Source organism: Beta vulgaris, chromosome 6 (genome assembly GCF_026745355.1).
Source record: "Beta vulgaris subsp. vulgaris cultivar EL10 chromosome 6, EL10.2, whole genome shotgun sequence".
Lineage (NCBI taxonomy): Eukaryota > Viridiplantae > Streptophyta > Magnoliopsida > Caryophyllales > Amaranthaceae > Beta > Beta vulgaris.
The window spans coordinates 56,450,439-56,465,164 of record NC_079207.1 but is presented as its reverse complement, the minus strand read 5'-3'; the positions used below and the strand labels follow the sequence as shown (position 1 = coordinate 56,465,164).

General features: G+C 37.4%; 2 protein-coding genes across 2 annotated transcripts; both read right to left on the bottom strand.

Annotated features, from left to right (window-relative positions):
* Positions 1-1,113: 1,113 nt before the first annotated feature.
* Positions 1,114-2,424, bottom strand: LOC125494003 (uncharacterized). Its single transcript, XM_048637498.1, has one exon. The coding sequence runs from the start codon at positions 2,422-2,424 to the stop codon at positions 1,114-1,116; it is 1,311 nt and encodes a 436-aa protein (XP_048493455.1).
* Positions 2,425-9,006: 6,582 nt separating this feature from the next.
* Positions 9,007-12,912, bottom strand: LOC104897234 (very-long-chain 3-oxoacyl-CoA reductase 1). The gene is made up of 3 exons (XM_010684074.4): positions 12,000-12,912; positions 11,836-11,905; positions 9,007-9,510 (listed from the first exon to the last, which is right to left on the bottom strand). The coding sequence occupies exons 1-3, from the start codon at positions 12,635-12,637 to the stop codon at positions 9,256-9,258; spliced, it is 963 nt and encodes a 320-aa protein (XP_010682376.2). The 5' UTR covers positions 12,638-12,912; the 3' UTR covers positions 9,007-9,255.
* Positions 12,913-14,726: the final 1,814 nt, after the last annotated feature.

The window sequence follows — 14,726 nt, the reverse complement described above, 5'->3', positions numbered from 1 at the left end:
GGCTGCAGTTAGCCGAAAACCGTAGCCCTATAAGTAATAAAGGGCTGCGGTTTTTTAAAAACGCAGCCCTTCAAGTAATAAAGGGCTGCGGTTTTATAAAAACGCAGCCCTTTATGGGCTTTTTTTTAAATTAACTTTAGTTTAAAAGGAATTGCGGGACTTTAAGGGTTTCTCACAAATTAAAACTCAATCTCACGCCTCCTTCGTTCTCCCTCTTCTCTCTCACCCTCCTCCCTTCTCTTTCACCCTCCCTTGTCCACTGCTGCAACACCATGCCGCCGGCACTACAGCCACACCTTCGTCGTCGTATATCAATCCCACAATGGCACAATATCAATACCACCAACGGCTAAATCAGAAATCAGAAATACATCCATCCCATCCAGTGGTTAAAGGTAAAAACTGAAAGTGAAACCTCCATTACCAATACTGCAATACAATCATCTCTTATCTCTCATCTTTCACCGGGCTATTAACCCATTTTGATTGAACCCAATAACAGCCCGGGTTTATTAAAATGGAGGCGACGTCGTCGACATCATCAACCTCAGTGGTTTCCGGTGACGGATCAACCGTAAATTCAAGTAGATTATCAACATCAACATCGACAACAGCAAGATCATCGATGATTGATTTATTACGATGTTGCGGATTATCAGGGATTAGGATTGATAAAGAGGACCTCCGCCGTCGTATATCGATCCCACAATATCTATGCCTGGCTGTGCGCCGTGCTATAAATTCTAAAGATATTCATTCAACGGATATTGATTCAACGGATCTTTTAGCTGCTAAAACTCAAGAAGTGCTGAAACTCAGATCTATAATTTCTTGATCTTTGTTTTGATTAATTTTCATGTAATTTCAGATCTATAATCATTTCTCTTTTGTATTTTCGATCGCTTTTTTTCATTTTCGTTCTTTTTTTTTTCATTTTCGTTTGTTTTTTCATTTTCATTCGCTTTTTTCATTTTCGTTTTTTTTTTTTTTTCATTTTCGTTCATTTTTCTTATGGTAAATTTCGACTGTTCTTGTTGATATGTAATTTTGTTTTTTTTATTTTCGTTCGTTCTTTTTTTTTTTGACAAGGGCTAATAAAGAGGAATAAGGCTATTATTTCCTTGCTTTTGAGGCATGGAAATGTGCCTTAGATACTTCCTCTCTTTTCACGTTAACTATAGAAATAAACTGGAGGTTAGCTACTCTAGCCTCAATATTAGCAATTATATTTCTAACTTCTAGTGGTGAATTCAAAGGATACAGCAGGGCTTGAACTATCTCTTTGGAGTCTGTTTTGATTGATATTGCCTTGAACTCTGCTCTAACACTTTCTATGCAATGTAAGATTGCGAGGGATTCTGTTTGGACTGGATAAGAGCCCAGAATCTTTTGTGCCTCCCATCTTGCTGTGTTATATTCATTCACCCAAGCAATAGCAGCTTCCCATGCATTAGGAGAATTTTTTTCCTTTTTCCAAGCTCCATCTACCTGGAAGCACTCAAGCTGACCTTCTTGGATTATTCCCTTAGTCCAGGCTAGATTATGTGATGCTGGTTTCTCTGTGATCGTATGAAGCTTTTCCTTTTCCTGGACTTTGGTGGAAGTTGCTTTTGCTTGCCTGTGGATGTACTCTGTAGCGGTCTCCATAACTCTTTGAAGATCCGGGGTGCAATTTTGAAAGGTGATTTCATTGCGATGTATCCATATTGCCCACATGGTAGCTATTACTTTAACCATTAAGATCTGGCTTTCTCCCGGATCAAAGACCCGGTTTCCAGCTTGAATTGAAGAATGTGATCCTTCATCATTTCTATTCCAAATAGAGTTGAGAGTGTTTTGAATCCATTCTTGTAAAGTCCCATGATTTCCATTTGTCCTATAACCCATTGTCCCGAACCATATTCTTTTGGAGAATTGACAATCTCTAAAGAGATGCTCCAATGTTTCTTTTTCAGATTTGCAAAACTTGCAATGCGTTTCAATCTGAATTTTTCTTTTTTCCAATTTGTGTGCTACTGGCAGCACACGTTGCATAATTTTCCAAATGAACATTTTCCATTTAGGAAGCAGTTCCTGTTTCCAAAAAGATTTCCAAAATTTGGAAATCGTTTCGGGTGCAGTGATACCTTGTTCTTGAGCTGTCCAGTACCCAGACTTGATAGAGTATTTTCCATTTCTGTCTGGTCTCCAAATTTTGGTATCCGTAGAGTTGGTTTCTGGTAATTGGATACTAAGAATTTCTCTGACAGTCAATCTACTAAAGTTCGTCCAGATAATATTAGCATCCCAATTTCCAGTTGAGATTAGGTGTGAAACTTTTGCATCATTTGGAAGCGGGGCGGAAATACCAGCCCTTTGCATTGGTCTGCTGCTCAGCCAATCATCCAAAAATATCTGCGTGTCTTCCCCGTTTCCAATTTGCATCCCAACCTTTGATTTTAATGAGTTTGCAGCCTTACTCAAGCTTCTAAAAGCATACGAGGCATTGGTGATTTTCTTTCCTTTGCAGCCTGCAGTCAAGGGGTCTCTCTTGTACTTTGCCAAGTAAATCTGAGATATGATCGAGGTTTTGGAGTGGTAGATCCTTTATGTTTGTTTTGCAAGTAGAGCCACATTTTGAGATCCAGTGTTTTTTAAACCAATGCCTCCACAGTTCTTGTGTTTTTCAAGGACGCTTCTTTTTCTCCAATATATTGGTCTCTTCTCGGCCGTAGGAGTCCACCAGTATTTAAGAAGAGTCGAATCTATCCTTTTCTCAATCTTCTTTGGCAAAAGGTAGATAGCCATGATATTGTAACGCCCCGACTCCTAAGCATCGTTAATTTACTAACTAACTCTTACTTAGCAGCGGAAGACTTAACTTAGTCGGTGCAATACTGCCGTACTTTCCTTTTGGAAAATACAAGGCAACATCAGTTCGTTAAAGAACATAACTTTATAAATATTAAGCTTCATAACTAACTTAGAAATGCATAAATAACTAGGTGAAACATGGTTAAGGTTCATAAACTAATGTTCTTAAGCTTAGAATACATAATAATAAGAGTCTGCATAATTTAAGTAATAATTATTCCTCACTGCTACGCCATTCCGTCATCCCCGTCATTACCTAAAACAGAAAAGCAAAATGTCATGAGCCGAAGCCCAGTAACATACTACTCTAACATCGTAAATTCATTTCAATTCATTTTAGTTGCAAACAGGGAGGAGAGAGAATAGAGTAAAAACATTTCATAAACATTTTATGTAAACATAAATTCATTATAATCTTCATATCATAATCATCATCATAATTATCTTATTGGTAACTTGGCGAGTATAACATATAGGGACGTCTCCCATCATCATCATCATCATAATCATAGGGCAATAGCCACCAGGGACAATGTCCCTAACCAGAAGGTGGCATAAAGCCATGCATAGTGCGGTGCCACCAGGGACAATTGCCCCTAACCAGAAGGTGGCGTTTCCGCCATAGAATAGAACGGTACGTGCACGACCAACATAACATCGTACTGCCAAGAACCATCTTTCACTTTTGTTTATCATGTTCCATTTCTTTTTATTTATACATTATACTTCACAATCATCATGGAAATCATATTCTTTAATCTTTTGCAATTCATGATAAATTACGTAATGTCATGAAATATCATGTTAAAAAAAAAAGATTTCATATCCCGCAATCCATAAAAGCATACATTTAACATAAACATTATAAATATCAACATAAAACAGATATTTAGAAAGGGAATGCGGGTGTTAGCAGTAGACGTTACCTCAAATCCTGCTTAGTAACTTTGATAGTCGGGGGAGGCTTGTAATATCCCTTTTTCCTTAATCTAACCAATAATTGATAACGAGACGATTAATATCGTAACATTCCTCATTTTTTTATTATTATAGTTATAAGGTTGACTTGTGAACCAAATTAATAGTTGGACTATGTATATTTGTTTATTTACTAAACTTTATAAGTACCATCTTATTACTTAAATAATAATAATAATTATTATTATTATTATTGCATTAGCTTTTATAAAATAAAAACTTATCATATTTAAATATTAATAAATTAAGGTTATGGACTTAACAAAAAGGTAAGACTACTTAGTATTATATTTGTTAAACTTGTTTCACCCAAGTTGCCCATTATTAAGCTAAGTCATATTACTGAGATTATATTATACTTACTTTTAACATTGTAGTAAGCTAGTAACTAGTGGTAATTATAAGTAATACTTTCAACAACAATCAAGTTAGAACTTAGAGGTTGTATATTACTTGAGCCGAACATCATAATTAGTAACTACTTAACAATTAAAACATCTTAAGGCCCAAAGGAAAATAAGAAAGGGAAAGTAAATAAAAGGTAATGTTCATTACCTTGCGGCAAAGAACAGAGGAAGGCCAGGCGACGAGAGCGCTTCGCCGGAAATGGAGGCTGCAACGCAGCACTTGCTGAGGGTCGAAGTGGCAGAGCCGCGAAGGTGGTTTCGTTCGTGGTGGAGGCTCGACGCAGGTGGGCAGAGGAGAGAGAAGGGAGTGCGTGTGGGTGTGCGAGAGGAAGGGAGTGCGTGAGAGGCGAGGGTGGGTCGTTGGTGGTTGGAAGAAGTGCGGTGGCTGGCGGCAGACGTGGGTGGTTCAATGGTGGTGCGGTGGTGCTCGCCCAAAAACAGAGGAAACAAGGCAGTGGGTTATTTTTTTGTATTTTGGCTAACAAATTCTGATTTTTTTTTTGGTTTTGTTTGTGTTGGCAAAACTTGGGAATCAATCGATATTTATAGAACTTGTTGGAGGTTGCCATTGCCTTGCTGTTCAGTTTATAATTCAAAGCTTATGAACTTTGGTCAAGTTACATTAATGAAGGAAGATTGAGAATTCAAAGTTTGGGGCTTCTTCCAGATTTTGTGAGATATTGTGGCAAGCTTTATTGACTAATGAAGAAGATTTCTAACATGAGTGTTGAAATGTGGTGGTAAAATTGTTGATTTCATGTGTGAACATTGCAATTTGTCGAAGAGGAAGGAAATGGGAGGGAGGAAGAAGATGGGCTAGTGCTAGATAGACTCATAGGGGCATTTTTGTAAATTTCAATTTTTACTTAAGTATGTATTTGTTCTATTGTCCACATGTTAGATTAAATAAAGGGAACTTGAAATAGCTTATTATACATTTTAATATCTATAATTCTTGTTTTTGTTAGTTTGAAAAGATTTAATTTATAATTAATCCGACAATTAATATTACTTAGGTACGGGATATTACAGATATGGGAGGCCGTTGTACAGAGAATTGTGTTTATTAAGATGAGTCTGGCTGAAGGTGATAGATGCATGAATTTCCATGAAAGGATCTTTGAGTTTATTCTATCTACAACGATGTCAAGTGTTTTGGTGTTTCTACCATCTATGTCCATGGGGCAGCCTAAGTATTTACCTAATGACTCTGTGTTTTTTACTCCTAAAGGTTTTCGCATGAGAGCTCTAAATCTTCGCGGCATGTTAGGACTGAAAATAACTGAGGATTTATTATAATTGATAGCTTCCCCCGATTTCTCACAGAAATGGCCTATAATCTCTTTCAAATTCCAGCATACCTTAGGAATTCCTTTGAAGAAGAAAAGTGCATCATCTGCAAAAAAGATGTGGGACAGGGAAAGAGCAGACCTAGATATCTTTAGCCCTTGAATTTGTTTGGTTTCTTGAGCAGTAGAAAGATTTGAAGAGAGGACTTCCATACAGAGGATGAACAGGTAAGGAGAGAGAGGATCACCTTGCCTTAACCCAACAATTAGCTTGAAGAATTCAGTCGGCTCACCATTGACTAGGACAGAGTAAGAAACTGTAGAAAGATTTCGTTCGTTCTTGTTGATATATAATTTCGACTATTATTGTTGTTCGTTTTTTTAATAGTTAGTGCCTTAAATTGTTTTTTTTTTACTGTAAATTGTAATTTGATGTTCTTGTTGATTGTTAATAAATAATTTCGTTTTGTTTGTTTGTTGATTCGTTTTTTGATTTTTCCTGTTGTAAATTTCTTGATATATTTAGGAGTAAAAAATTGCCAATTTTTTTTTTGGGTCAAAAGGGTTGCGGTTATGGTCAAAACCGCAACCCTTTGTACAAAGAAGGGTTGCGTTTTAAAACCGCAACCCTTCACTTTTAGTGAAGGGCTGCTACGGAAAGGGTTGCTGGCAAAAAACGCAGCCCTTAGGCTTGTTTTGACCGCATCCCTTCCGTTTTTCTCCACTAGTGAATATTAAAGTATAATAGAGCATGTTCACGAGCTTTCGAGTCGAGCTTTGCATAGCTCATCTCGACTCGTCAAAGTATCGAGCCGAGTCCGAATTCGAGTCGAGCGACCACGAGTCGAACTTTGACAGTCCGATCCCGAACTGTTCACGAACAACTCAGGTTCATTATCATCCTTAGTCCTGCCAATTCATCTCCTTAATGTACCAACTAGTGAGTATCTCGGGAGATACTCCAGTTGTTTCTTTTCGTAAATGTTTGTCTTGTGAGGAAAAAAAACTGATGTCATAATTTGAAGAATACAATAAATTAGAGTGAGAGTTTATGTCTACAATTGTCTATTATCTTACCATTAATGTGTTATGTATCTAACTACTTGTGTAAGTCTTTTAATGAGATATAATTACAAGATCTTATTATATTTTATTTTGATATACTAAATAATGATGTTATGTTGTTTTAATGGTTAAGCTCTCATTTTTCATTTCAAAAGTCACGTGTTCGATACCTTATAAATACACAACATTAGTTTTTTTAGTTAAGGGTTCACTTAGAGAAGAGTGCCACATGGCATAAACATTCTTAAGAATGCCTTTTAATATATTAGTGTAGATTGACATTTTCGCAAATAAATGATACAAATAATAAATCATATGAGCTAGATATTAAGTTATGATTTTCATGTTTGAAACTGTTTTAAAAAATAAACAAAAATCGCAACTTAATAGTTGTACATCTTGAAAATAAATGGACATTTTCTCCTCGAAGACCTCCTTAAAGTAGAATTCAACGATAAGACATTAGATTGTTACTTTTAGGAGGGAGGACAAAACATTTTTTAAGTACCTTATCTTTCCTTATTCTTCCTTCTTACTTCATTTCGACTATCATAAGATTTGCCTTAAAGCACTCTAAGAAACACTCTCTAAAACTGCTCTGCCTTCTCTCTACCCCACCCACGAAACCCTAGCCTCCCTCCACCAAAATCCGCCGCAGCAGGCTCACTGGTGGCCGACAGTCGCCGGCGAGCCTGCTGCTTGGTGCCTTCATCTACGTTGGTTAGTCGTCGCCGGGTTTTCATTCCTTTTTTTTCGCGGTTTTTTTGCTTCCTTCGTTCGTATCATCGGCTCGTCGCCGCCGTGTAGGTCTATGTCGCCGCCAATAAGGGTCTCCCCCTTCCCCCCTCCCCAGTCGCGTCAGTCAGGTATGCGGTGCCTTCCCGGTTTTCCATCACCGGTCGGTTCTTCTCTATGCCCTGTTCCTTCGTTTCCTTCGTCGGTTTCCCCCTTTCCTTCCCCTATTTTAGTTAATCGGGCTTCCCCTCCCCTATTTTAGTTAATCGGGCTTCCCCTCCCCTTTCCTCCCCTTTGTTCGCATGGTTCAGTCCCGATGTCACCCCATCCCCTGTTCAATTGTTCGGTCGACTTCCCCTCCCCCAGTTGTGGTTTGGTTTTGTTCGGGCATCCCCTTCCCTTACCCCCAGTAGTTGGGCTTCCCTTTCCCCATCCCCCCTAGTTGTGTTAGTTATCAATTTTGAGGTTTTTTTCTCCGCAGGTATGCTTAGTTGTTTCGCTGATATTAGTCGAGTCGTCCGAGTTGATCAGAATTTAGTTTGTTGTTGGGTCTGGCTTCTAAAAATTATTTGCCAGTGTCATAAAGGATGGTGGTGTAAGGTTGTAGTAGTTGATTTTGTAGTTTATTTGAATTGTTGTTTGAAGGAATGGGTATATTACCTGGATGAGCAATGCGAGTATGGTCGAGGCATTGTTCGGTTTTCATGGTTGGACATTAAGTTTTCCGGATTTCCAAACCGGTGGTGTGTTCGAGAGCTCACCATGTTGAGCTCTCCTTTTCGCTTGGTAATGATCTTCATGGTCTTTGCCTTGAAAAATCAAAATCTGCAGGCGGCCCCCCAGTTTCATCTGGTGGTTTTCAGCTCGCCCCGTTTCTCCTACTTTCAGGAGAACCATGATGTACTCTCGCGAGAGACTCATGAGTCACCTAGGAATGTGACTCTTTCACAGTTCATGAGCCTAGAATCCCACGTTTCGGAAGTTCGTTGGGATTGCTCATGCGGCAAGATGCAACTCTTGCCTTTGGTTCGTTGTCCAGATCGTGATCGACATTTGCTTCTCCTACTGCATCCATCAATCATCTGCGTTTTGCTTCCACCAGCACATTCATCGACCAACGGCGTACTACCTCATTGGCGACTCATTCTCAGCCTTGTTTATTTGTGTTTTCTAGGACTTGTAAGAGCTTTTAAAGCTCCTTTAGGTCTTTTTCTGTTTTGTGTGTGGTTGTTTTAGTAATAAGTTGTACTTTGTTTTTCATCAATGCACGTTTTCTTGATGTAAAAAAAAAAGATTTGCCTTATGTAATTAAGATATATCGATTTATTTGCAAGGCATCAAAAAACTTTTGTATAATTAAAAAAAATTGTTGGAGATTAAGGGCCTGTTCTCTTCGGCATAAAACAACTGAACTGAACTGAACTGAACTGAATTGAACTGAACTGAACTGAATTGAACTGAACTGAACTGAATTGAACTGAATTGAACTGATCTGAACTGAAATGAAATGAATAGTGATATGTGAGAGTAAAAGTATTGTCAAGAGCTGAACTGAACTGAACTGGTTTGAACTGAACTGAACTGATCTGAACTGAATTGAATTGAACTGAAATGAAAATAAGCTGGGGAGAACAGAACCTAAGCATACGAGCTCATTGACCAGCCAAGATTTGTCGTGGTTTCATCTTATAATTACCAGCAAGATATTTATATTTAAAAAAATCAATAGTCAATTCACTTGAAAAAACAGCAGATTAATACGAGCAGGATAACCCCGAGGTTAAAACAGCAACACATAAACTAGCAGATTAGATTCTCTTGAGCATAAATTAAGCACAACACTTGTAATTGATACATATCCATCCTAAAGGACCTAAACAGCCTCTCTCAGTGACCAGGCAAATTCATAGAAATAAGAGAATAACAGGTCACTCATTCTTCCTGGAATCCTTAAGTTGGCCCCTTTTTCGGATTGCAAGACAGAATCTCAGACGCCAAGCATCAATGAGGCTTTCAGGCACACATGACGCAATCCCCCAGAGAAAAGAGTGTGGCCAGTAAGGGGTGCAACGGGGCTCATAGCCTATGTGTCGAATACCTGCCTTTGCATAGCCATCTGTTGATGGGACAAAGAAGGAAGATCTCTTGATTGAAGCCATCTTGGTTGCTACATAGAGTGGAACCTGCATTTAAGAGGAAGCATTCACACATGTCAAGAAATATGGAATCAAGCAATCTTAATTCTTGAATAACTGCGCAACAAGAGAGGCTTTCTATCACAATATATCCACATCCAAGAACAGAATAACGCTAGCATTGTCCATTGAGGTACCTTTGGACATTTGAATCAGATATAAGCAGTTAATAACATGTAAACATGAAGCTTCCAAGTAGATACATATAAGCCACAATGGCCTGCACATCTAACAATTTTCATGGTGATACAAGTCTATGAATACACTTAATTGATACTTTAGATCTCTTATATGTCAAGAAATAATTGTTCCAAGAAAGAGAACATTTCAAGCACAAAATTTTAAGGGCTGTTAATTTGTGCAAGGGGTTCATCTCAAAAGCTTCATGAACGTTTGAAATGGATCAAGATTTCTATGGTACAAGCAAGGATACTACACCGTACATTAGCGTAAAAGTTGAATCGTGAAGAACTGAAGATATTACTGGACATTATTAAAAAAAAAAAAAATGTTTCCATATTGCTTTTTTAGCAAAAGTGCTCAAACTACACGCCATTTACAGAATGTGTGTAATTTTTTCGTTCTGTGTCAATATAGAAAAAATATTCTACATTTGTCTTTCTACCAAGAAAAATATACTAAAAGCTCCCTAGCCCCTATCTCATCATAAGAAGGTACCATCATTATCAAAGATCACATTATTGAGGATTGCAGAAATGACACCATATCAATTGAAGATGAAACAAGGAAATATTATAAGCAACATGTCCCAAGACAAGATGATAAGCCTGTGAAGGCAAGTAATACAGAAAGAGTATCAATCTAAACATGAATAAAAAAGACAGGTTGTATTCTCGAAAGGCCAAAGGTTTTCAAACTACTGTTAAAGATAAAAAGGAACGATTATCTATTGATGTTAGGATGAAAGTAATACCCCAGACAGATCATCTTGTTACTGTTTACGGGATAGGTTGAGTATCAAAAGAGGTTGCATACTTTTTAAATCCAAAGACTTTATCAAAAGATGCGTGTGTTTTGTGGGGTTGAGCAGAAGGAACCTAGACCATTGTTCTTCAGGAACCACTAGAATGTGAAGCTACGGGTCTATGGCTGTGTACGCTTAGACCTATTGGCTTTCATAGATGTCCTGGATGATAGACTAGATGTAGAATTGTTGAGCAAGAAGTGTTAAAGGTTGTCGAGAAGTGCTGGCATTCTCAAGATCTATTTGAAAGATTTTTCAAGCAATAGAGGTCAGGAAGTATCGCAAAGCATAGAGTCTAGGGAAGTTTAGCAGAATCACAAGTAATGAGTAACTAAAGGATTATGGCTTGGAACATGCTTAGTCTTTAGTTATATACTGCCTCCATTTTTTTAAATCTATACACTTTCCTTTTTCGCCTATTTCTTTTTAATCTCCACACTTTCACTTTATCTAAAAATGGTGATCTTTCCTATCATCTTTTCCCACCTTTTCAACCCATCTCTACACTCATATACGCTTAACTCTCTCTCCTCCAATAATTTACTTTTATTTTGTTTACTTTTCCCAACTTTTTGACACCCTCTCTCATACTTTTGGCAAATTTCCTTGGTTCTTCCCGAAAGTGAACCGTGTAAATCTTTTACAAATGAAGGTAGTTGGAGAGGACATATCATGCATCTCCCTGTTTTATCTTTAAAAAGAATCTTAAGGATAAAATAAGAACGAAATCTACCAAGTCTAACTCAACAGCGAGCCAAATAGCAAAGAAGGCTTAATCTTACAAGAAAAGAAAAACAGATCAATATAAGAAAATTCAAAGAGGTTGCGTCTATCCAGCTAAGGGAGAAACGACACATTTTAAACTGTTCTCCATGAAATATGGAGGAACAAGGCAGCAGCACAAGGTCATACCACACATGTATTACTTGTGAAAACATATTAAGAAAGATTAGTTCCAAGGTGGTTGCAAAAAATGACACACAATATCTATAGTCCATTTACTTGGGTATTTAGATCACTACTTAACCCTTCAATAATTCCATTACAACAACATAAACTGAACATCACTCGTTCATCGTGCTCATAACAGCATGCACTCCTCCATGTCACAGTTAGATTCTAAAAATCCCACAAGCAGTAAAAGGAAGCACCAATATCATGTTTATGGGCAGTCAAATGAAGCACCAGTCTCATGTTTCTTATGGGCAATCAAATAAAGCACCAATCTCATGTTTCTAATTCTTTTATTGCGTATATTTAAATCTAACTTCCAATTGATAAACTAATTTACTCATAAACATGAGATTTTTAACTCAATGAAATAGTACCTGGCATTGTACATCAATTCCCATTTTCTTGTACTCCACATACAAACACCTTGAGAACTGATCAATATACCTGAGAAAACCCAAAAGAACAACAAAAATCTCAACACAAAATCAATAATTCTACCCTTTTTTTTAAAAAAAAAAACAAGGAAAAAAAAACTTACGCTTTAGTGGCAGCATAGACAGAATAGAGAGGATCAGATGGGATAACAATGGCAGCCCCAGAACCAATATTAACAATGGCACCTTTTTTCTTCTTAATCATAGCAGGTAAAACAGCATGAGTAATTTTACTAGTACCTTCAACATTAACCTTAATCAAATTCTTCAACAATTGTTCATCAACTTCATGAAAAAACCTAGCATAAGGGTATGAAACCCCAACATTATTAATCAAAATCCCAACATCTAAACCTTCAATTGCATCTTGAACCCTCTTAACACCTTCATCTAAATCCCCAGAAAAATCAACCACTACACTTTTAATCTGAACACCCCCATTTTTACTCTTGATTGAATCACAAACATCTTTGAGTTTATCAGGATTTCGACCCACCAAGATTAGATTAAGCCCTTTTCTAGCTAATTGAAAGGCGAAACCTTTACCAATTCCATCAGTTGGCCCAGTAACAACAGCCCAAGAACCGTATTTCTTCAAATTCTTTGCGGGTCTGAGAAAACTGACATAAACCCAGTTGAGAACTCCGAAAAGGGTTCTTAGAAAGGTGAAGGAACCAATGGTGAAGAGGAGGATGACCCATGCGGGTTGGGTTTTGAGTTGGTCTAATATACAGGCCACCATTGTTGGCGCTGCGAAGAAGAAATGGATCTGAGGGAGGAGAAGAAAGATGAGGATCTGATGAAATGGGGTTGAGAGATTTAAATAAGAAAAGAGAGTTGAGTGGGTAGAGTTTGTTAACTGCTGCAAAGGTGGTAGTAGTAATATGGACAGAGACAACGAGGAGGATGGCAGGAGAGACGGATGAGCAAAATGAGAAAGAAATTAATTGCGGTGTGTTTGTGTTTCAATGTGGTAGTTGGAGGTTGATGAGCTATACTTGTGATTATTGGTTTCTTTAGTTAGTGGTGATCAGATCACAAATGAGGAGTGCTCAATCACTAAGTGAGTGTTAACAAAAGTTTTGCCAAAATTTTTAGTAGAAGACTTATTCGATAGATTATCCACTTCTAATATAATTGTTAATGTTGAGTTGAATTTCATTCTATATTAAATTTTATTAGTAGTGGGTAATTTACCTACTGGATCAACCAAGTTTTATCCTTTGATCACATGTGCCAATAAAGAGGGGAGTCTTAGGTTTTAATGAGAGGTCTTGTTCACTTGGATATCAAAGACTCACTAAGACAATTTAGTTGGCGCCTGCTTTCGCCAATCACATTACTAGATGTGCAGTCAAATTTGATTTATTTTTGCAATTACGATTTCATGACAAGTGAATAAATTTTAGGAGTTTGAGGTGAATTTGAGAGTGCTTATACATATTCTAAATTTGGTTATAAAAGGATCTAGTTAAGGGGATGTTACTACCATTTTCGGATGTCAAGTAACATTTACTATGGTACATTGAATTGAATCTCAAAAGGTTTAATTTGTGCTTTAACATAAGGGCCTAATAGAAGTGTAAATCCCATAAAGCGTAGTAAACAGAGGTCAAAGTCAACAAAATTCAAAGAAAGGTCATCAAGATTGTCAAGAGATAAAAGTCAAAGAATAGCAATCAAAAGAAGATAATCAGAGGACGGTTCAACATGAAGACAAACGTGCATTAGAGAGCATGCATGGAAGTTATATGTTACGATTGTCTATAAATAGAGAAACTATTATCAAGAAAGACACACAGACAATCCATCAAACTCTAGCATTTCTTAATTCTCTAGCGTAGCTTAGCACTCGCATAGCTCAACCCCCTTTTGGGGTTCTAGTTTAGTTCCTAAGATTTAGCTTAGGCATCCGGGAATGTTTTGGCGCCATTAGGCAAGATCTCAAATTCTCCAATCGAAGCAAGGAATCATAGAGGTAACAGCCTTTGTGTCTCCTCTTTAAGTTATCCAGCCTGCCTTATCCCTTTTGTGTTGTAAAATCGAACTCTAAGTTTGTGACATGTATGGGAATTTTATATTTTAATTAAAAGATTGATTATTGTTTGTTATATATATTTATTTCTTTTCACCTAAATTCAATTTATGTTGTAGTTTGATCATTAATTTAAGTGCAATAGAGTAAGTTAGCAAGATTTTATCTAACTAGAACCGGTAACCCCCAGGGATTAAGGCTCCCAAGGCATTCATCAGTACCAAACTATTGGGTGTCCATTGACTTGTTTGCAAGGTCAACGAACTGCTTTTGTACCAACAAGTTTTTTGGCGACCACAGTAGGAGAAGAAGATTCATAGTCACATTGTGAAAATTCTTCTTCACATTTTCGAAAACTAACTGTAAAAAACGGTTATTTTTTATTTTACTAAAATGCTGGAAACACGTTCTAAGAAGAGTAAAGAAGTTGCTCAGGGTGAATTAAATTTCCACAACATGGAAACTAGTTCTTCAGTCCCTCCAGAGACAAGGGTGCATGGTAACAACAGTGAACCAATTCACCATGGTCATGAGGAGTCGGTTAGAAAGATCTCATCAAGGGATGGCTCATCTCCAAGTAGTACTGGTTGTGGACTTATACACCAAACGTATGAAAAGTTCACGGAGGTAGTAAAGAATTTACTTTTATAAGCCAGAGAGAGTCAGAGACAACAATTTGACTCTAACTATACAAAACTATAGACCATGAGTCTGCCAGAGTCTTCACGGATATTCTCCAAAGGATAAGTGAAGAGAATAGAGATATTAACTCTAGGCAAATTGATAGGATCCTTGT